Source organism: Crotalus tigris, unplaced genomic scaffold, assembly GCF_016545835.1.
Source record: "Crotalus tigris isolate CLP2741 ecotype Arizona unplaced genomic scaffold, ASM1654583v1 scf7180000024437.13266115, whole genome shotgun sequence".
Lineage (NCBI taxonomy): Eukaryota > Metazoa > Chordata > Lepidosauria > Squamata > Viperidae > Crotalus > Crotalus tigris.
Window position 1 is genome coordinate 9152723 of NW_024100606.1, and position 24499 is coordinate 9177221.

The following is a 24499-nucleotide window of genomic DNA, read 5'->3' on the forward strand; positions in this document are numbered from 1 at the left end:
TATGGATTATTTCTATATGAATGCAGTATGGTATAAACATGATAACTAAATAAATGTACTAAATTTACATTTGTCATTAATCTCATCACCACACACAAAATTCATGACAAACTATTTCCAAGATGAATCAAAGGCTGGGGAGGGGGAACTGTGGTGGAGAAGATTGTTTTCAGCAATCATGCACAGAAACCAATCAATTTTCTGGGGAAAAAAGTCACGATGAAGTGCTCCATGCTTTATCAGATCAAGATACACTCCCTGCTACTTATCACATCATTTAACTAAATGCCCTCAGCTTGTAAATTTAGCACAAATAATAACAACATGCCAGGCAAAAACAAAGGCTAATATTAGTTGGTGTCTGAAAATACTGCATTGTTTCAGGGCAGATGATGAAAGCTAGCTTTTCACCATGCTGCAGGCGGTAAACCAATTGTGGAAAACACAATTTACCTCAATGAAGAAGAGACTTGCTGCAGAGGTGGGATGGTGATACATATAAACAATAACAAGGATTGCTGCAGCTACTATCAGAACCAGAAGGAAAATCCCAACAATTAAGCCAGTGTGTAGAGTGGCACTTTTCTTCTCTTCTGTGCTGTCATCTGTAGAGGCTGTGAGAAAAATAAGGATTAAGCTTGGCACAAATTCATTTCAGCTCTTTTATTTTCCTCATATACAATAATCTGTTGCATTGACAAAATGAGGCATGCTATTTTCTGTGCTAAATACTCATTATAATATCTCTGCACAGACAATTTCCAGATGTCTTATTATTTCTAGATTAATAAACAATATTAATGTCTACTTCTATTCATGCCACTTAGATACTCTGCAAATTAAATCATGCTGTATCTCCATCTTTTGTTTCCTAATAACATATTAAAAATACCTGCAGACAAGCATTACTATTTTGAAAACTAAATGCCATCATCAAATCTCATGGCTTCTGAGAAGAATCAATAAAATCTGAGATGTACAAATTACCATTTCTCAACATCTGTCTTATTGTGGAGCATATGGGTATTAAATGATCTTTCAATATTTTGGTCTGAAGATAATCCAACCAGTATATAAAAATATTGCTAAAAGCCACAATTCTGCTAAGTTTTATTATATGCCATGTTGTGTATTAATAAAAAGAAATACAAACATCTGAGGAAGTTTTGTCTTGTAGCAAACCTATCTTTCTCTAAAAGGTATCTAAGATGGATAATGTTAGTAGAACTGCTTGTTGTTTTGTTGTATTCAATGAATAGGTGCTGTGATTTGAATATGAATATTTATATCAACATTTGTTTGTCTAGGTGAAGATAGGATATATATTCTAAAAATAAATCAGCAGTCAAAGAGGTTTGCTTCATTGATACAATGAGTAATGCAAATTATGATAGCTGACTATACTAAGCATTCTCTCAGAATATCTTTCATAGTATTGTAGCATAGGTAAGTGGATAATTTCCTAGAGCAATTTGGTTTCATGGAATGGCATTTAGATGATCTGTTCATGTAATCTGAATGCAAAAATTAGCAGCTCTTACCTCCATTATCTTTTAGGTGTAGAGCTATCTTGGTATCATCTAGAAGAAGAAATTCAAAGCTATTAGAGAAAGGAATTTTATCTAAACATCTAATGCTATGATGATAAACAAATGATGATTTTAAACAAATGTGACACTCTTGAATAAGAGTTGGAAGAGTAGTCCTATGGATCAGTGAGGAATTTAAAAAAGGTTTCTATAGCAGTTCATGTTAGCACTGAAGATCTGAGTTTATAACCATTGACTATCATACAAAATTTTTAATTACAGCTCATCTTATGCCCTTTCAAAGTCATTGGTAAGATTTATCTCTAAAACTGCTATATCAAAGGTTTCTAAATTATATTATAGCAATAAAAAGCAATATTACAAAATGGGTTTAGGAATACATAATGAGCTAAGATGATGTGACAAATATTGTCCTTTTCTCTTTTTTGATTGGGAAAAAGGAAAAATAGGAAATCAGAATAAAACTGTTCGAACACTGGAGAAGAAATTTATCCTAAGTATCTAAAATATTACTGATTCTTCAGTTAGAAAAATTTACTTGGTCTGATTCTGAGCTGGTCACAAATAAGCACACTGGGCAACTGTTTGAAGAGGGTTGTTTATTCAACCACATAACATAAGGTATAGCAATCAAAGATAGGTTATAAAGTTTAAGAAGCTAAGAGTGTAAGTATTTATAATAGTGATGGGCTTTGATCATAAAAGTAATGGCCTTTGAGTTGAGAAATTTTAGCTGTGTAAATTTTAGCTGTTCCTGTCCAGTGAAGTCTAGAGAGGAAAATAATCTGTGGCATTGGGGACCATGAAGATTTTAAAAATATAGATCTTCTTCTAGGTGTGAATGTTTTTTACGCAGTTTTTGTAGGGGATGTAGTACTGTATTAAAAAAAACTTATCTTCAGGGGATTCTATTTTATGTTGTTTGCTGGTGCCAGAAAAGCACACTTATTTTGAGGATTGGCTGACAGAACAGAGGGGGTTGAAGCTGATATGTAACGTTGCTAAGAGGTGTGTGTGTGGTCATAGAGGTTTTATTTTCCCAATACTTTTACATGTGAAGAGAAAGAATGTCCTGTATTGCTGAGGCTATTTGGTGGTACATCATGAAATAGCAGTCAGCATTGAATGGTAGAACATCATCAAAGACCTGATGGCTTAGTGGTTATAATGCAACATTGCAGGCTAACTCTGCCCACAGCCAGGAATTTGATCCTGATGAGCTCAAGATTGACTCAGCTTTCTATACTTCAGGACATATGTACATGTCTAAGTGCTATTGCTATAACACTGAAAACAGGAACCACTCACTCAACCTCAAATGTACATTCCTTTCTCTCCTTGAGGAAGCAATAGGTTTGCTTTAAGAAAGCGAAGAATGACTGGCCTACAGACTAAATTCAGTCTGCCTAACCTCAGTGAGAGTCATTGTTTCAAGGTGCTGTGTATTTTTGAATCACGTGATGTGGCTTTGGATGGTATAAGCCTGTCTGCATATGGATGGCGTGGGAATACAGACAACAACAGCCAGCAAAAATACTTTGCTGCTTAAGACTAAATTCATTGTGGTTAATACTATTCAAGATATTCTAACCCATGAGGCAGAAAATCCTACAAATATTTTTCCCTTTTCATAAAGGGAAAATTAGAATAGAAATGAACCAAGCAATTATTTGTTACAATTCCCTGCATGGTAGGGCCCAGCTAAGCCGAGCAAGGATTTTGAGAGATAGGGTCCATGCCAGCGTTGAATTGTACCCCCAACACTTTTCTAAGCAATAATGCTGGGTAGCAAAGCTGATTAGATATTTAATATCATGCCATAATCTTGGATTCCTTGTACTTTCTGGAATGGCTGGAATCATATTGTAGGGAAGAAGAAAATAGTACTATCAGAACAGCAAAAAGGGAAATAACAAAAATGTAAACAAGCATAAAGAAGCAAAGACTTTTTTTTCTTAAACGCTGGGTAATATTTTGTACTCCTGGAACCATTCCTTTTGCTCCCAAAAATTCTGGAATAAAAACCTGGAACAATTTCATGCAGGATATGTGCAATGGAAAAAAAATGGCAGAAATTAATTCACATATGAGTTTAGAACATGCCTTCATGTTCCACAGGAGCAGTATTTATCTAATGTACTTTTTATTATTAGATTTTAATTTTATGAATTTTGTCTGATCTTCACAAGTCAGCATCATTTAATTCTAAAGCATAGGCAACCATTTTAAATCATTTTCTCACACTGTGATACTTTAAACTCTTTCAGCTTTCTGCTATTATTCTGGCCGCTAAGAACTAGTACATAGAAATAAAGCTCAAAAGCTTCTGTTGACAGTGTTTAAACCTTTCTTTTAGGTTCTTGCACTCAAAAATAGTCCTTTGCATTAAGAGACTTCTATTTGTATTATCTTTGCAGGATTGAAAAGCTTAAGGTTTCTATGTAGCTGAAATACTGTTGAAATGTTTTACAATAACCAACTACATCATAACTATACAATGTCTTGCAACAGACAAGCAAAACAAAAATTTTATTTTATTAAACTAGCACTGGCAATTCAAAATTAAAAATATTTGATATAGATAGTCCTCAATTTAGAGCCCAAAATTTCCATTGCTAATAAGACCATTGTTATGTCATTTTGCCCCATTTTATAACTTTTCTTGCACACTCTTGTTAAGTGAATTACTGCAGTTGTCTATTGAAATTCTCAGTCATCCAGGTCATAGTTGTCCCAAATATGCTTTTTCACAAGGCAACTGGACTTTCTTGTTTTTCTTTGAAGATGTTTCACTTCTTATCCAAGAAGCTTCTTCAGCTCTGACTGGATGGTGCGGAATGGAAAGATTTATACTTACAGAAAGCTGTTCATTTGCATTCTTTTAGTGAGTTGTTAAAGCTACCTGGAGGCTTATCTGTGTCTTCAGGGTCACCTGAGTAGTGCAAATGAGGTATGGAGACTTCTTGGAACTGTTGAAAGGACCGTGTTGTAGACTGGAGATAGATGATGTCAAATCCCTCTCCCTCTGTTGAAAGAGGGCTGTTTAGTTTTGACATAGATGGCCTCTTTGACCCCTCTTTCAAACCTGCGGTCCTCTCTGTTCAAAATGTGGACTTTGCTGTCTTCGAAAGAGTGGCCTTTGTCTTTTAAATATACATGGACTGCTGACTCTTGTCCTGATGGGTTTGTTTTCCTATGTTGTACCATGTTTATGAAGTTGTTTCCTTCCCCCAATGTTACTGATTTGCACATGGCTCGCTGCATTGTATTGCATATACCATGTTGCTCAGTTTGTGTCTGGATGTTTTATCCTTGGGGTGGACAAGCTTCTGCCTTAGTGTATTCTTAGGTTTGAAGTGTGTAAGTATGTTGTGTTGGTTGAAGATCCTCCTGAACTTTTCTGATATTCCAGCAACCTATGGAATGACCATGTTGCTTCGTTTATTGTTTTTTTCAGAGGATCTCCCACTAGGTCTTTTTTTGAGATTTGTTGAAGGCCGACTTGGGATAGCCACACATTCTGAGAGCTTCCTTGATGTGTTTTATTTCTTTTTCTTTTCTTTCTTTGCTGATGGGCAGGCCTTCAGCTCTGTGGTGTAGGGTTCTGATAACTCCCATTTTGTGCTCCAATGGGTGGTATGAATCAAAATGTAAATATTGATTTGTGTGAGTAGGTTTTCTGTAAATTTCAATGTTAAGGCTTCTCTCTTCCTTAATGTATACAGCACAGTCCAGGAAGGCTAGACTATTTTCCTTAACATCTTCATGTGTGAATTTGATGTATCTGTCCACTGAGTTGATATGTTTTGCGAATGCTTGCAATTCCAGTGTTTTGATCTTGGCCCAAGTATCGTCCACATATCTATACCACTGAGTGGGTGGGAAGATAAGCCTCCAGGTAGCTTTAACAACTGAAGAAGCTTCTTGGATGAGAAGCGAAACACCTTCAAAGAAAAACAAGAAAGTCCAGTTGCCTTGTGAAAAAGCATCTTTGAAATCACTACAGTTGTCAAGTTAGTATTACAGTGAAATGAATCTGGCTTCCCCATAGACTTTGCTTGTCAGAAGGTTGCCAAAGTGACCACATGACTCCAGGACACTGTAACCATCATAAACACATGCCAGTTGTCAAGTGTCCAAATTTTGATCATGTGACTGCAAAGCTTGTAAGTGTGAAAAATTGTCATGTCACTTTTTTGAATGCTATTACAACTTCAATTCAGTTAACAAATGATTGTTAAGTCGAGGATTACCTGCATTCTCTTCTAACAAAGATGGAGATAGAGAGGAAAAAAACCTAATATCTGACTAGATAGTTAATACAATGAGTTAATAACCACCTCATGAATATACCATTGATTCTTGAATTGAAGCCAAGAAGTTATATTTAAATTAGTACATGTTAAATAAATAAGCACTATTTTATTAAAAAAACAATAAACAAGATTGTACACAACAGTTTGCACATCATGGAAATTGAAATGGCAGATCTGCTGCCATTATGCAATTTTTCAAGTACAAATTGATGCTATCCATTTTCTACAGCAGTTTATATTTTTATCACCCCACTCCTCTATGCTCTCATGTATATTTCCATATTCATGAATAGTTACATATAATTTCTGTTGGTTCCTTCTTATGAGTACTTTTGGTATACTAATTCTTGTTATTTATACATATTATTTTAATTATTTTTAAAAACATCCTTCCAGTTTACTGGCTTTTAAACAACATCATCACCGTTATATTATCAAAAGAGGTCTCTCATTCTGAATATTGGCCACTTGTATAAGATACTGATTTAATATTAAAGATGTCAGGAAAATACTACATACTACCTGTAACTGACAAAATACTGTTACACAGTCAGGGGGTTAGACTAGATGAGCTCCAAGGTCCCTTCCAACTTTATTATTATTATGGATCATCGCACAGTCAGTCAGATGTTCAGACTGGATTTGGCATTTTGTCTACCTACTGAGTCCTTACCCAGGACCTGGGATAGGCAGATATGGATATTTGATGGTATTACAGATATCATCGCAGGATGGAAGCAGTTCCTAGTAAGGCCACCTTTTGCAATTGACTAATAGCGAATTTGTCAATGCCAATGGTGTTCAAGTGGTGCTCCAGTTGTTTTGGGATTGTACCCAAGGAGCCTATTACTATTGGTACTACCCTTGCTTGCTTTTGCCACAGTCTTTCTATTTCTATTTGTAGGTCTTTGTATTTTGTTATCTTCTCCAGTTCTTTCTGGTCTATTCTGCTGTCTCCAGGCACTGCCACATCCACTATCCAGACTTTTTTGTCTTTCTTATCGACAATTGTTAAGTCTGGGGTGTTATGTTGCAGGTGCTTGTCTGTTTGAATTCTGAAGTCCCATAGCAGTTTAATTTTATCATTTTCTATGACTTTATCTATTTTATGATCCCACCAGTTTTTGCTTACAGGCAAATGATATTTTTTGCAGATCTTCCAATGCACCATTGTTGCTACTTTGTGATGCCGCTGCTTGTAATCAGTCTGTGCAATCTTCTTGCAACAGCTTACCAAGTGGTCCACTGTTTCTTCAGCTTCTTTGCATAGGCGGCACTTACTGTCTGTTGCTGTCTTCTCAATTTTGACTTGGTATGCATTTGTCCTTAAGGCTTGGTCTTGTGCAGCCAGAATTAGTCCCTCGGTCTCTTTCTTCAATTTTCCTGCTCTTAGACATTGCCAGGTTTTATTATTATCTGCTTTCCCAGCTATTTTTTTCATGTATTGGCCATGTAGTGCTTTGTCTTCCATGCCTCTATTCTGTTCTTCATTTGGTCTTTCTTGTAGGCCAGTTTGGTCTCTCCAGTAGTTAGTAAGCCTTCCTGATATACTAATTTCAGTGCATCTTCATCATTGTTCTTCAGATATTCTTCCAAAGCCATTTTTTCTTCTTCAACCATCTGATGTACTTATAGCATTCCACGCCCACCTATTTGCCTTGGTAGATAAAGTCTGTCAATGTCACTGCGTGGATGAAGGGCATGATTCATTGTCATTATTTTTCTGGTCTTCCTATCCATTGCTTTTAGTTCTGCTTGAGTCCAGTCCATTATTCCAGCTGTGTACCTAATGACTGGGATTGCCCAGGTGTTGATTGCCTTTATGGTATTTCCTACATTGAGTTTGGACTTTAAGATCTTCTTCACTCTCTTGATGTATTCACCTCTAATCTTTTTCTTGACTTCAGTGTGCTTGATGTTGTCAGCTTGAAGGATACCCAAGTATTTGTAGTACTCTTCCTCATCCAGACTCTTAATGTTATTTTCGTGGGGCATCTTGATTCCTTCAGTTTTCACTATTTTCCTTGTTTGATAGTAAGTGTGGCACATTTGTCCAAGCCAAACTCCATTACAATATCTTGGCTATATATACGGACAGTGTTGAGCAGCGATTTTATTTCAGATGATGTTTTTCCATACAGCTTCAGATCATCCATGTAAAGGAGGTGGGATAGTCTGGCAGATGTTTTTGATGTTTGATAGCTATATCCTGAGTTATTCAGTATTGTCGACAGAGGAAACAGTGCAATAACAAATAGTAATGGTGATAATGAATCTCCTTGAAATATTCCTCTCTTGATATTAATCTGTCCCAGCCTCTCACCATTGATCTGCAACTGTGTCTTCCATTGTGCCATCGATCTTTGCACAAATTTTCTAATGTTTCTACTGACTCCTGTTATTTCTAGGAACTTGATTATCCAGTCATGTGGCAGAGAGTCAAATGCCTATTATTATTATTATTATTATTATTATTATTATTATTATTATTGATCATCGCACAGTCAGCCAGATGTTCAGACTGGATTTGGCATTTTGTCTACCTATCGAGTCCTTACCCAGGACCTGGGATAGGCAGATGTGGATGTTTGATGGTATTATAGGTATCGTCGCAGGATGGAAGCAGTTCCTAGTAAGGCCACCTTTTGCAATTGACTAATAGCGAATTTGTCAATGCCAATGGTGTTCAAGTGGTGCTCCAGTTGTTTTGGGATTGCACCCAAGGAGCCTATTACTATTGGTAATACCCTTGCTTTCTTTTGCCACAGTCTTTCTATTCTATTTGTAGGTCTTTGTATTTTGTTATCTTCTCCAGTTCTTTCTCTTCTATTCTGCTGTCTCCAGGCACTGCCACATCCACTATCCAGACTTTTTTGACTTTCTTATCAACAATTGTTAAGTTGTTGTTGTTGTTGTTGTTGTTATTATTATTATTATTATTATTATTATTATTATTATTATTACATGTAATTCACACAGTCCTCAATTCATTTGGGAAATATATAGTAAAATACTCACCTTTTTGTGAAAGCTAACAATTTCCAGCAGTATTTTTGATCACTAAGGATGTTAAAATACTTCAAAATAAGAGTTTCAATGTAGAAGGTCCCAATGACTCCAAATCACTGGTTCTAAAATATTGAGTCAATGTTTAAATAACCAAGAAAGTATTCTAGTTTATGGACCTCTTGATGCTACTTAATTATACCGAAAGCCAATTTCAACCCAAAACAGGATTAGAATTAAACTTAATTATTATAAATTATTGAAAAAATTTGTTTATAGGGGTGATAGGCAGTTTTGGGCCACAGTCTTTGGTATCATAACATAACTGTATTACTGAAGGACAACATCTCCTGAGTAGATAATTTCGTATGATAGAATTATGCTGCAAATTTTAAACATTTTTGATAACATATCCGACTCTAGGTTCTTACCTTCTGTGGGTAGACTAGTTGGCAGATGTGATGTAATGGCTCCTCTGGTAGTTGTTAAAACTCTGTCTCTCATTGTGGTTTGCTGTAGTGCAGTTGTGATATGAAGAGTAGTTTGAGTTGTGTCTGTATTCTCACAAACCTTATTTTTTGACTTCATAAGAAAAATAATATGAAAAAAAGGAAATAATTGGTTCTCAGTAGAAATCATTTGTCTGAGCTCTACATATATCTAACACAAACACAAGAATATGTGAAAATGGAAATTTTAAATTAAGAGTTTGCAAATATAAATATAGCATATTTTCTCACTAAAAGAGAATTAAAGTCTCAATAAATGGTAGAGAAGCTCAAATTTCTAGACATTATAAGAACATTTATTTGCCATTAAAGAACTGAAAAAAGAATCCAGAATGAAATAGTTCATTGCATTTTTTTCTCCCAAACTGAGGTTTGGCTCTGAGATTAGATTGGTTCTCACCCCTGCTGGCTTTTTGCAAACCTTAAAGACACGGTTTTGTCCCAGAGCCTTGGAATCTTAGTGTCTGAGCCTTGCAATGGTTGTTCTGATTTTTGTTTGGATTTTTACCTTGGTTGCAGATTATGCGTATTATATGCTGTTGTTTCCTTTTTTGCTTTATGTTTTTATACTGTGCTTAATTATTGGTAGCCATGCAAACATGGGCATGAAACAAGGGGCCATATAAATTATATACATACATGCAGAATCCAAGGTTAAAATTCAGATCCCTTAATTTCATCCTTGAAAACTTCACTTATACACAAAATCAAGTTAAGGCTTTCCCATCAAATGTACTTCTGGGTTCTTTTTCAATACTGATATCCAAGCAAACTAATAAACAAAATAATGGTATATATCAATGCTATTTTTTAATAGAAAAAGTAGGTAAATGTGTCCAATAATTGTAATATTTTCCCATCACACAATGGCAAGCTAGATAAAAACTTATCTCAGTTTGGGATGACAGTTCTGATTTAGTTTTTCCTATTCAAAACATGTAGTTAGGGCACAGAGAACTACATTTGGATTCAATGCGGGTGCTCATGATGTAAGTGACAGAACAGATGTTCACCTGCCAACAGTGATTTTCTAAGGGAAAGGATAAATCCAGAAACTGCTTTTAAGTACTGTTCAGAGAAGTCTAAGATATCCTCTTCATTTTAAGAATCAATATTCATAATATAATAATAAATATAGGATATCTGAATATCACCTCTTCAGGGCAACCACTATCTACCCAATCTTGACGATGACGATCAAAGCCACTGGAACACCTTAAAAAAAAATAAGAAGAGATTAAAATCAATCAGGTGCCAGTGAAACATGGATTAGATGGGAAAAGAGGGAGAAAAAAGAGAAAAAGCAACTTCACTTCTATGCAGCTAAATCTGTATGATTAAGGGGTTATTCACTTCATTAAAATTATTTTTTGACTAAAAATGATTAATGTTTCCTACAAGAATTAATTTCTATGATTAGACAATTTAAAATGCCATTGCTTTTTGCTCTGGATAGTTAATAACTTTATTGTACTTCATAGTAGATTAAGGAATGATCCCCACTCTGTGGATTTAAACTAATTTAATTTATTCTGTCCAGATTTTTTCTTCATTTTCTATATTTAAAATACAGCATCCCCCCTCCCATAATTCACCAGGTACATTATAGTCTTCTTTTCATTATGGTAGATGATCAAAGACACTAAGGCATCCATTACTGTCTGAAAAAGATATGTAGATGTTGAACCCATTCCAAAGACTCTCAACGGCAATTTAGAGGAAATTCTTTGCTTTAAGTTTCATTTTTCATTGCTTGTAATCATTTATCTGAATTAACTAAAATTAATGAAGCCAATTTTTGCAAAATACAATTGATGGTAGGTAAGGAATATATTTTTTAAAAAGCTGGTAAAATTATTCTTCATAACAATATAGCATGACAGAGAGATTAAAATGTTGGACTAGTATCAAGGAGACCAAATTCAAGTATACTCTTAGTGATGGATGCTGGATAGCTTTGGATCAGTCACTGTTTCTCTCTGAAAAATTGTCCCCAAAGTTTATTGCTATAGGACAGTGTTGAGAAAGAGTACCAGGTATGTCTTTTCAAGTTCTTGGAAGAACAGCTGAGTATAAACAACAACAACAACAACAACAACAATAATAAAAATAAAGTTGGAAAGGACCTTGGGGGTCATGAAGTCCAACCCTATACCATTTTGGACAAATGGATGTCTAGTCTCTTCTTAAAAACTTCCAGTGTTGGAGCATTCACCGCTTCTGGAGGCAGGTTGTTCCACTGGTTAATTATTCTAACTGTCAGGAAGTTTCTCCTTAGTTCTAGGTTGCTTCTCTCCTTGATTAGTTTCCATCCATTGCTTCTTGTCCTGCCCTCAGGCGCTTTGGAGAATAGCTTGACTCCCTCTTCTTTGTGGCAGCCCCTGAGATATTGGAACACTGCTATCATGTCCCCCCTCGTCGTTCTCTTCATTAAATTAGACATACCCAATTCCAGCAACCGTTCCTTATATGTTTTAGCCTGCAGTCCCCTAATCATCTTTGTTGCTCTTCTCTGTACTCTTTCTAACCAATAAAATAGGAACTGCCATAAAATTAACTTGATATCCTAGAGTAATATGAATATGAATCAATTTATACTACTACATTCAGTAAATCAAGCTTAATATATTTCCAGCTTCCAATAATAAGGATTAAACAAGCAGAATTTTGAAACAAGAATGTGTTTTTAGCTGTAATTTTTAATGTTTAAAAGTATTCATATATTTATTTTCTTTGTCACAAATAATATTTAAGAAAACTTGATTCCAACTGAATAGACCACCCCTTTAAAAGCAACAGTTAGAACTTGCATGAGAAAAATGAAATAACTATGTACATAGGAATAGGGTGTGTGTGTGTGTGTGTGTGTGTGTGTGTGTGTATACCGAAGTATAAGTTAAACAGTTTTAGAGTAGCAGATGCAAATTGCACATGACCATTGAATAGACTGGTGGCCACAACTTTGACATTTTAATTGAGAAGGTTCTGTCTCCTTATCCATACCACACACTTTGTCTATTCAGAAGGATACCCTCAGAAACTAAGAATATAATAAACTTGGTTGGGAGCTACCTAGTATGACATAAAAAGGTCAGTGTACATACATAGAAATAAACTGTAGCTTGGATATTCAGCTATTGATTTGCTCAGCTTTCAAAGCCTATCAAAAAAGCTTGGATTCATTCTGTAATTCAGAAAATGCACAAAAAGGAAGTTAACATGGATGACAGAAAAGACATTGGTCTAAGTTAGCAATATTAAAAATGTTTTTTTATTTACTCTTGTATTTGTCTCCTGTTCTATCTACAAAAACTGAAGTCCCTACTGAAGTGGATAATCTTTGTTTATTAACTGCATGGCTCAACTGCATGAGCGGAACAGAAAAAAAAAAATTACTTTGCAAGGCTAAGTTGAAGTAGCTGACCCCAAGGAAGTGAATGGTTTTAAGAACTTGCTTGTTCAACATTCACTGTTTATGCACTAGTGGGCCTAAATACCTCACTGAAATGCTGCTTTAGAGAAGCAAGATGGCTTTGGCTCCAAATGAAGGTATCTGCAAAATGTTTCCAAGGCATATGTCACAGACTCATCAGTCATGGACCATATAATCATTCTTGCGTCTCCAATTTATGACTCCACAAGCTATCATTACAATGCATTTTGTGCTTAGAACAGAACATTTAATAAGCCTTCCATTTACTGACACAGTGATAATTCCCCATTGCCATGAAAACACCATGGCAGATTGGATTAGTGATGCCACTTGTACCATCTGTCAACATAGCTGTTTTATAACAACTTCATTCTCAAAGGATGACCTAAGTTTGCTCCTAGTAAAGCAATTAACAGACCACATTCTAGGACATGAGAAAAAACCCTTTTCTGAGATGAACAGAAACTCCTCTGCTTTTCTGTTTATAGGGAACACAGAAAATGTAATTTTGGAAATAGCAGTGGGATGCAAGAAATGTTTACAGACTGTGATAGTTTGATTTGGCTAGTGGCTCCTAGTGGAGCACTGCAGGGGACAGAGTTGATGTCTTCCAGAATGGTGAATGTGAGAGACAAAATGAAGTTGTAAATAATCCTTGCAGGGGTCATTTGTTCCTATTCATAGTACAAAGAAAAGAATTGGGTGTTTTTATTTACTAAGCTATCTAAAAGTCTTCCTGCTTTAAAGAGAGCAGAAGAGAGATGTCAATAAATGTTAGTCCAAAAGCAAGAAGGCTTTAAAAAAAAATCTGCCAAATTAAAATGCTACAGTATTATTCAGCTTAGAAAGTTATTGACACAGAGGAAAACAAAACTAAAGCAAAATCATTTGTTATGTTTATGCTAGTCTTCTTTGCCAGAATTTAGAATAATGCCCTGACTTCACTTATTCTACTTTCAGTATCATATTTATAAAATTCCTGTATGTGAGATCAGGCTGAAAAATAGAAATTTCATAATTGAGTGGCTTGGTGTATAGGACTTTGTGCTAGACCAGCCCTCTGTGTGTTGCATTGGCTTTAGATAACTTTATCTAATTTTTATCACTGAAATTCAACAGTAAGCTAACTATCTCTTTATCAAAATGTTAAGGTGACCAACCGTCCTCCTTTAGGCTTTTGTAAGTTCTGTCCTCCCTCGAAAAGTACCCTCCTACATGTCCTCCTTTTCAACATTTGAAGACTAATCTGCAGGGCTTTTTTTCCCCTCATAGAACGCTCAGAATGGCCTTCCAGCACCTTTTTTTGATGTTTTTTTTTCAACTTTTGCATGAGCTGTGCTACTCCTGCTATTGGCTTTCAAAAGCCAATAGGAATTGCTGCTGAGCGCGCCAAAACACCCGCCAGCAAACTTTGCAAGTGCAAGTTGTCTGCAGTGAAGGCAAATTGGCACGAACTTTGCACCCCTCTCTGCTACCCAACTACATCATCTCCTAGTTAGTCCCAAAGATACCTGGAGGAGACTGGAGCAGCGAGGCCATGGTAAGTTTCTCTTGATCTTTGGCCCTGCTAGGGCAATAATGGCTGCGGGCGCAAGAGGCAGGGGCAGCAGCGCTCTACACAGGGCTGTGCAGGGCGGGCGGTGGTGCCGGCGGGGCGGCTGCAGGCAGGGTGTGTTGTGTCAGGCTGCCTCCTGGGGCTGGAGCCGGCACAGCTGATGCTTTAGGAGCTGCGGGGCCTGCTCTACACAGTGGGGTAGCGGTGCTGGTGGGGCAGCTGCAGGTGGTGGCACGGCGGGCAGTTGACCTTCCATGGGCTGGGCCAACTGGTGATCTACCCAGTGCTGGACCTGTGCTGCCGCCACCTCGCCCTGCACACCTGCGTGGTCTTCCTGGAGCAACTGGCCCGCAACACCTGCCTCCGTCGCCCACCCCGTGCAGTACTCATTTAAATAATAATTAATAGGCATGTAAGCATAATTACAATATAAAATTTTATTGTTACAAATGTTTTTATTATGCATTTATCATATTATAGCATATTCTGTATTATTGTTGCAATGAATAAAATGTTTCTTTTATTTACGATATTTTTTTCTTCAATTTATTTGTGTCCTCCTTTTCATTGTAAAAAAGTTGGTCACCTTAAAAATGTAGAAAATGTGCTAAAGTTTAAATAAATATGTTACCAAATATTTGCTAATTAATTTAAATATATAAAACATACAATTTGAATCATACTCACTTAGCACTGAAAAATGTCTCTTATACAACACTAGGCATGTAATTTTTTTATGTTTCTGGCTGAAAAACTGTCAACCTTAATGAAACTGCTCTTGGCTAGCAAAATTACTGGAATTGTTATGGGGCTTAAGACATTGCTAATTGTTTCAATGGCAACTCAATACATATACTTTATCCTTGATTTAGCTCATTTTTGTTTTAAATATTGTATTCTTTCTTGAGATAAGATCCAAGGGTTACCATGTTTATGGAAGGAATCTTGTATTTTAATTGAATTATGAGTTATTTTTACATAATTATTCATGACTGTTGAAACCTGTAAACAGAGGCTGTTTCAGTAGATGAGAATGCCAATGGAGTTTGCAATACTGTATATGCAATATAACTTACTGTAATTAAAAAACAAAATTCCATTTTTGTTTTTGAATTTCAATTTTTTCTTATGAGAAGATGTAAACCTATTTAGCACTTCTATAAGTGAGCGTCCTTCAGTGGAATTTATTCATACATAAATATGCAAAGGTTTTTAGCATAAAATGATAATAAAATTATCAGATGTTAAGGATTTTATAGCTGATATAAACTGGGTCCATAATATGACCCCTAGATGGTTAGATGTTTTGGACCATCACTGCTATAAGCCCAAGAACACAATTCATGATAAATTGCAAAAGGAGTAGTTATCCAAAACACCTGGAGGGCTACACACTGAATAAGATTCAACAGTTTGCACAATAGTTCTCATGTTTTTGGAATTATATTTATGATCTTACATAGCTATTGTTCTGTTACAAAATAAATGTATGAGGGCAACCACCTCATACTGTTTGGAAGATGATCACTGTCTACAGTAATCAGCCAAAAGATTAACGACAGAGTTATTTGCAATCAGTATTACAATGACTGGACATGAACTTTATTATATACTTCATCTCTAATGTACCTACCAAAAGGTAACAGTGATTCAAAAGGAAATCAGATTATAGAAACTACATGTCTTTCTTTGCCTCTTTTGGTTAAATTACAAGAATCTGGTTGAATCATTATTATGTATTACAGAGATCTTTCTTGAAACAATAACATCTTCCCACTAAGTAGAGGTTAGCATTTTGAAGAGTATAGCCTGTTATATTCTTTGCCCTTCTTAAAATCACATTTGTCTTTAGATGAATGAAAGTCAAATTAGAGCGAGCAAACAGCAAAACAGCCAAATAGTGTTTACTGACCTACTGCAAAATAACTAGAGCTCATCCGTTTTAGTTATACCCATTAAAACTCATGACCCTGGTAAGTAATAAGTGCTAATTATAGAATGAAAACATTCTATGGTCAGCAACAATGAACATCTAGCACAGGGGTGTCAAATTCGCAATGTCATGTGACATGTTGTATCGCAACTTTTTCTCCATTGCTGGTAATGGAGTGGATGCCGTTTTGGCATGATGCATCTGGTCTGTGGGCCAGCAGTTTGACATCCCTGATCTAGCAGTTCCCATTTAGATACTTTTTATATTTGTTATACATTTGATGGCATGAGCAATATATAAATTTTATTAGCTGGGAAGACTTGTATAGTCATGGTTTCCATTAAAACACTTAGATCTGAATGGCCAATTTCAGTCTTAGAACCATACAGCACTTTGGAGTTTATATTAAAAATATGGTTCAGATTGTGCTTTAAGCTCTTGCAGGTAGGTGCAAGTGAAAATATAGGCTGTATGAAGCAGTGTTGAGCTTCAGGCTTTAGTGACATGTGGTCTAGACAACATATTTCATAATGTTTCAGCTGCAACCGGGGCTGGCATCTTCAGAGACAAAAAGTGGTTTGCAATGCAGTCTATAAATAACTGAGCAGGGACTGATGGGGTTCCTGTCTTTATATACCAATAAGTTTTGATTGGTTTTTAGTGGAACTGGTTTCCGATTGTTGCAGGTTGATGATAGGCAGTCTCTGTTTGAATCTAATTTACTGGTTGATTATTGTAGGCTAGGAAAAATTATGTAAAGCAACACAATAGAGTAATTTCAAAGAACTGCTGAAAAGATGGTAGATATAAAGAACAACTCTAATGGCTTTTCTTACAGAAAAGTATGTGTTCAAATAATCAGGAAAACTTTGAAAACTTATTTTCTATACTATGTTGATTCAGTATCCATACTTTTTGTTTGGTTGTGTCTTTACTTTCTGAACATCTAAATTACATATTATATAGAAGTAATTACCACATTCCTTCTATACTATATTCTAGACCACCCTGCTTCCACTTATTTGTCTTGAACCATGAAATTGGTAGCAAATAAATTTGATAATAATATTGTTTTTTGGGTTCTAGTGCCATCTTAAGCATGATAGCTGGCGGGTGGCTGTGCCAGTTGCAATCTTTCAGTCACAATGTCAGGCTCAGTGAACAAGCCAGTGAATTAATTCCTATGGCAACCAATGGATCAACACAATTGATAAAAAAAAGTGGAACCTGCACTTGCAAGAAAATACTAAGAAGAAAAAATGTTATCAACAAGAGCAACATTTCCAGGCACATTTTGGTCCTGATTAAAAAAATATTTCAGGTTGATATTTGCTGCAGGGAAGAATCAACTATAGCAGATTTCTTCTATGTGCTTGAAATGATAATTCTCATAGTCATGTAATATAGACACAAATAATTCCCCCCCTTCCCAGTTGCATTTCTTCAATCAGTTGTAGAGAAGTACAACCAGGGCTTTTTTTTTTTTAAATGATGCCAGAACTCACACACGCCATACAACCCGCCTTGCCTACACTACAAGGTTCCATCCAAAAAAGGTGCCAAAACTCCGTTCTGGGCGTTCTATGAGAAAAAAAGCCCTGAGAACAACTGATAAACACTGGGTACATGTATACTTTGTTGCCTTGTATTTTATTTGACATTATCCAGAGACCTAACTACATTTGTGGATCAACCTCAAAGTAAAAGAACAAGTTATCAAAAAATAAGCCACACGTCAGCACTGGGTAGAGCTTCCACTAAGCCTTGGAAGGCCTTTTGTGTCTTAGTAAACCATGTTTACAATGTAATTTCACTGAATATAAAATCTCACCTGTCCTTATTACCATAAAACCACATTTTATTATATAAATCTTTGTTTATGAGGTTAAATTTAATTTATTTATTATGCAATTAACTTTAGTTTCAAAAGAACAAATTATTTCATTAGTATGAGCAAACTGTGGAAAAAGTTCATGCCCTTTAATCAAGGCTGCCCATAAAAAGCCTCTGCAGTGACAGATACATAAAGATGATATATCTGCTAGCATATTTGTAAAAATGCGACAAATGTCTGGGATATTAATTGGAAGTAATTCATTATGAATTGCATTAATTTAAGGATATGATGAAACATAGATTCAAAGCAAAATTCTAAACAATATACAGACAGATAGTTTCGATCCAAAAGACAAACTTTTATCTTCCATTACCAACAAGCTAAAGCATTATACAGTAACTAGTAAAAAATACAAGTATCTGTAAAAGTGAAATCACATTTACATTGGCAACAATAGCTAAATATATCTTTAGGACTGGAAGAAAATAGCTCAAATTGAAATGCCAAAAAGGGTTTTATTGATTAAATACTAAGAGAATTATAGAGAAATACTGTTTATCTATCTACACCAGTTTGCCAGGAAACCCAAAGACAGAAGAGTTCCCTCTCCCCACCTTCAGTTGGCAGTTGCACAGCATCTTTTCCTCCTGGGTTTCTAAGTCTCTTTTCTTAAAGGACTGAAAGTATAAATAGCAACACCTGGAAATGGGTTGGTAGCACATCCTGTCATTGACTCGATTACAGCTTCTAATAGTTGAGCCACCCTGTGCATCTTGTCTAGCAGACAACACCTGGAAATTATTATTTTTATTTATAGCCTGCCCTTTTATTATTTTTACAAATAAATCAAGGCTGCGAACACACACAATATTCCTCCTTCTATTTTCCTCATAACAACAATCCTGTGAGGTAGATTGGGCTGAAAATGAGTGTCTGGCTCAAGTTACCCAGCTGGTTAAGGCAGGGCTTTAAGTGACAAGTCTCCTGCTTCCTAGCCTGTTGTCAAATTGGCTCTCCAAAAATAAAGGTAACCTTTTCTACATAAATATATCTTAGATATGCAAAAGTAAATTTCCTTCTGGCTGGAAATCCCAGGAATTGAAGTCTACACTTTTTAAAGTTGCCAAGTCTGAAAAGCATAGATTTAGATAATTCCTGTTGTCCTTTCCTACACCTGTTCCATAGTTTTCAAGGGCTGCCTCCACAAAGAATACAGCAGAATAATCCAGTACATGATTCCACCTTCAGGTAGAAAAGCAGTTATTTATCAGCTAAAGTTAATAAAAAGTACTTCACGGTCCTGATATTACAGGGCTCTCCAATCAAGAAAGACCCTAGATGCAAATAGGATCCATATGGTAGATGGGGGGTAAAATTTTATCCACCATAGATATTTACTTTCATTCTATTTATATGGATCTTTTGTATCCTTGACTATTAATTTTAATTTTGTGAATTGGCAACATTTTGTAGTTTTGACAGATTAAGTTGCCATTTAAAAAATTACTTTGCACTGATTGTTTATCATTATTATATGTCAGATTTTTTTTATTATATCATACTATTTTTAAAAACCTGAACAATGTTTTTAAAAAAGTCTTACAGAAATATCATTAAGTCATGCAAATTAGATATTAGTTATTAGGTAATAATGAATTTCATATTCATATAAAAATAATATCTTTATTTTTAATGGTTAGCTGTTCTGTCTGTCCATCTATTATCTCTCTTTTTAAAAACAAAGCACAAACTGAAGGAATGAGGATGAAAAAAAAAAAGCAAGGCATGATGTCATCCACCATATCCTTGGGACAAAGAGTAGTTTTTGAATAACTGAACAAATGTTTCAGATGCTAATCCTGAAAAATTGCGTAATACGGATAGTCTTCAACTTACAGCTGATCCTGCTTAGTGATCCTGCAAAGTTATGCTGGAATTTTGCAGGGCTACTTATGATCAAGATTTCATAACTATATTTTCATAGTCTGATATATAGCATTTCGGATTTGATTCCAGAAATTGAACGCACATAGGGGAAAAACATAGCATTGTTTACAACTCTTTGAAGCTTACAACTTTCCTCCATATCCCACGGCTCTTTTAAAGATTCCTGCTTTAAAGCCTTCCAGATAGGTATCATGTTGGTGTCCCCATGCATTCTGAAGCACTCTTCTTTAGTAGAAATGGGCAGGGTGCACAGCCCTATCAGCATGGAGTAGGATTTTGTTGGAATTCAGTTGAACTTTAAATACGTAAGAAAACAAACCCACCTTAACATTCTGATCCTTTTGTTGGTCATTTTAATGGATTTAGAGAAGAAAAATAATCTAAAGAAAAACATTGTATCTAAATGCCCCATGTCACTCATTTACCTCACAGTTGTGTAAAGCTAGGGAGAAGATCAGGAGTGTTCATATGCCATGTGTGTGTGTTTGTGTATATGTGTGTGAGTAGGGGGGTATGAGTCAAAATGGTGGTAACATTAGTTCAATGCACATAAACATTGGGTAGGGCTATGATCACCCTGGTTGTGGCTGTCTTCTTGACATTTTTGACCTTCCCCTCTACCATGGAGAGACTTGGCCAAGATGGCTTTCCAAATAACCAGATATCATTTTTTTGTAACTTTGAGTGATTATTATTATTTTTTCTCCTGGCACCTTAAAAAAAAGAAAAATGTTGCTTACTAGGAAAACTGATTCACTCAGGTTGCAAAAGAAGATGGTTGGATATTTTAGCTCCTTAATTACTGTACAAAGGGAATATTAATACAATTGAATATCTCCTTATCTGGGAATAGGTCTCATTCTCATGCAGTTTCTGATTCTGGATTGTGTAAAACAAACTGTATGTGAAGTTCACCTACACCACTTGATCAGCATATTAAAAGTGCACTTTATTACATTTCTAGATTTGTATGTTATTCTACAACAACTTTACTAAATGTTTTCTCTCCCAATGTAGTTTATTTTAACTTCAAAATTCCAATACATCACACCTCTGTCTCAATAATTCCCAGCCATTATAGGAAATCTGCTTTATGCAATCTCAGTTCATCTAATTTAATTGCAGTATGTTTGTTGGCTTCCTAGGCTGCATCAGGCCGTTACCTATCACCATCGAGTAGGCATGTTGTTTTTATCACTTACTTTCACTTTTACTAGGCTAATCCTCATCACTATTAGTAGGAAAATAGCAGTGAAGAGAGCAAGCATTTACAACCTTACGCCAAAAAGAAGAGAGGAAAGTTGCATTAGCATGTACTTGCCATAAGAGGGGCCAACTGCCAAAAGGTTGGCAATTATACCTTCATTATACCTCTGTTGTGAGCACAACTGATGCCTCAAATTTTATTTTTTCCAGAGAATTGAAAGTGAACTTCCCCATTTTATGAATGGGGAGAGGAGATTCAACATCAAAGGAGTAGTCAGAGAAAAGTACGGTTAGGTGTGTTCATAACCTTTGAATGGCACAACCCCTTCCTTTGGTCCTTCATTATATATGTCCCCCAGAGCCTCATTAGATTGCTGGAAAACCTTTGAAAAACTGAAGGCCTTTCCTCCCTCCTTTGCCATTATCCTATCATTAACAAGTAGAATTTCCAAATCTATTTTCTAAAGCTAAAAGTACAACAGCATTTAAAACAAGAACAACCAGCAACACAGCTTGGTTTACATAACAGTGCAGCAGTTAAATTCATTCATGCTAACAACGTCAGCAGCTAAGAATATTATTTTTTTTTAAATTAAACCTACAGAATTATTACTTAAATTCCATTTATTTTGTGACTCTCAAATTATTCTTCCTGATACCATACTGAATGTCAAAAATACAAATGCTGTGGCCAGACCAACTTAGGAAAGGCTGAGTAAGTCAGAAAATTCCTACTGGACACAAAGTGGAACATTGAAAACTGGTGGCACTTTATATGATATTGAGAATAACTGAATTAGAAAGTGTTATGTCCTGAGCCCGGGGCATTGCAACGGTCCCGGGCGTTTGCGGTCAAGACGCATTTGAAATCGCTGAAAACATAGCAGCACCTGTACCTCTAGAATCTGTTAACTACAAAGATCTCAAAAAACTACTAAAGGAACACTTCCAGCCCAGGTTGTCCGTCATCGCTTGGCGCCACACCTTTGAACAGAGGGATCAGCGACCCAGAGAATCAGCCAAAGAATACATTGCTGCGCTGAGAAAAGCCGCTAAACACTCCGAGTTCAAGGATCTAGAAGAACGGCTGAGAGACAGATTTGTATGCGGACTGAGGCATAGAGAATTGCAGCAGAGGCTTTTCGCTAAAGAAGACTTATCATTCCAAGATGCCTTGAGAGAGGTTACTGCAGAAGAGGCAGCGGGCGGCGCCATCAAGAACATGAGGCCGATCAGAAGCACTCCAGAAGCTGTGTCCGTGCACCAGGAAGGAGTCCAAAGGAACCCCGAGGAGGATCCTGACGATGAAGTAGACCATCTCTACCCCACGAGAGAAGGGAAACAGAAGGAAAACTCTTCAGCTCTCCCCAAGTGCCTCGGTTGTGGAGGTCGCCACAAGAGGACCGACTGTAGATTCCGCTCCGCTATCTGTAGGACATGCGGAAAACAGGGACACATTGCAGCTGTGTGTCTGGGCCGTCCGAAGGTACAACCTCGGGAAGAATTGCGCCTGAAAGATACCAGGGTCCCCAGCCAAAACAGGGTGGGTTTCTGTACTTCACGAAGAAGCATTTATAGGACAGGCACACACAAGCCCATTAAGAAAAAGCTGTCACTTAAAGTGAAGCTACAAGGGGTTCCATTGGCTATGGAACTGGATACGGGGTCTGCACTTTCAATCATTTCCATGCACACGTTTAGGAAGATTTGTTTTGGCAGCGGATTTCAGGCCAAGCTGAGGCCTTCCGACATTGTGTTAACAGACTTTCAAAACTCCAGAGTGTGTGTTAAGGGGGAGGCCTCCCTTAATGTACAGTATAAGGATTTTGAAGGTCCACTAGATGTAATAGTAGTAGGGGGTGAGCGAACGAGTCTCATAGGACTCAATTGGTTTGAGGCCTTGGGAATATACGTCACAGGGCTCAATAGCTTGCAAACAGTAGACCTACAAGAAGTCTGCAAAGAATTTGCAGATGTTTTCAGCCCACAGCTGGGCACATACAAAGGACCCCCTGTGTCACTGAAATTAGACCCCACTATTAGAATTAAATGTCACCCCTATTAGAATTAAAGCAAGAAGGGTTCCTTTTGCCTTGAAAGGTAAAATTGACACCGAATTGGACAAATTGATTCAGCAAGGAGTTTTAGAACTTGTCGACTCCAGTCCTTGGGAGACCCCCATTGTCACGCCTCTTAAGGCAAATGGGGACATTCGCATCTGTGCAGATTACAAATGCACTCTGAATAAGGAATTGCAGCAACATGCCTATCCTGTTCCCGTGGTCAGTCATATTCTGGCCTCCCTCAAGGGGGGGCGTGTTTTTGCAAAGCTTGACCTAGCTCAGGCGTATCAACAGTTGCCTGTTGATGATGATGCTGCTGTAGCTCAAACCATTGTGACCCACAGGGGGGCATTCAAGGTAAAGAGGTTACAATTTGGAGTAAATGTTGCTCCTGGAATTTTCCAAAGCATAATGGAAAACACAGTACGGGGTATACCAGGGGTTTGCCCCTATTTTGATGATGTCTTAATTGCTGGAGACTCTACACACAACTTAGCTGGGAGATTAAGGGCTGTCCTGCTGAGGTTCAGGAAAACGGGCCTCAAACTTAAGAAGGACAAATGTAAAATTGGGGTGCCTTCTACAGATTTTCTGGGATTCAAAATTGATGCTACCGGGATTCACCCTGCTGAATCCAAATTGAAAGCTATTATGCATGTTCCTAGGCCAAAGTTATAGCAGAGAGTTCTGACAAAATGTGATCCACTGGAGAAGGAAATGGCAAACCACTCCAGTATCTTTGCCATGAAAACCCCATGGACAGTACTAAAAGGCAAAAAGATATGACGCTGGAAGATGAGCCCCTCAGGTCGGAAGGTGTCCAATATGCTACTGGGGAAGAGCAGAGGGCTAGTACTAGTAGCGCCAGAAAGAATGAAGCGACTGGGCCAAAGCCGAAAGGACGCTCAGCTGTGGATATATCTGGTGGTGAAAGGAAAGTCCGATGCTGTAAAGATTTTTTCTCCATAGGAACCTGGAATGTAAGATCCATGAATCAAGGCAAGCTAGACGTAGTCAAAAAAGAGATGACAAGACTGAACATCGACATCTTAGGAATCAGCGAACTAAAATGGACAGGAATGGGTGAATTTAACTCAGATGACCATCAGGTATACTACTGTGGGCAAGAATCCCTCAGAAGAAA

The 24499-nt window shown here is 36.7% G+C and overlaps 1 protein-coding gene across 7 annotated transcripts in view; it reads right to left on the minus strand.

Moving 5' to 3' along the window:
* The window catches only part of PLXDC2 (plexin domain containing 2), a 330127-nt gene that overhangs the window by 40062 nt on the left and 265566 nt on the right, over window positions 1-24499 (minus strand). For 6 of the 7 annotated variants that reach the window (XM_039331379.1, XM_039331377.1, XM_039331376.1 and 3 more), the window contains 4 exons: window positions 10536-10596; window positions 9304-9454; window positions 1542-1580; window positions 454-614 (listed from right to left, as the gene is read on the minus strand). In XM_039331379.1, the coding sequence (XP_039187313.1) occupies window positions 454-614; window positions 1542-1580; window positions 9304-9454; window positions 10536-10596 (412 nt within the window). The remainder of the gene's footprint in view (window positions 1-453; window positions 615-1541; window positions 1581-9303; window positions 9455-10535; window positions 10597-24499) is intronic. The other variant, XM_039331380.1, reaches the window with a different exon arrangement.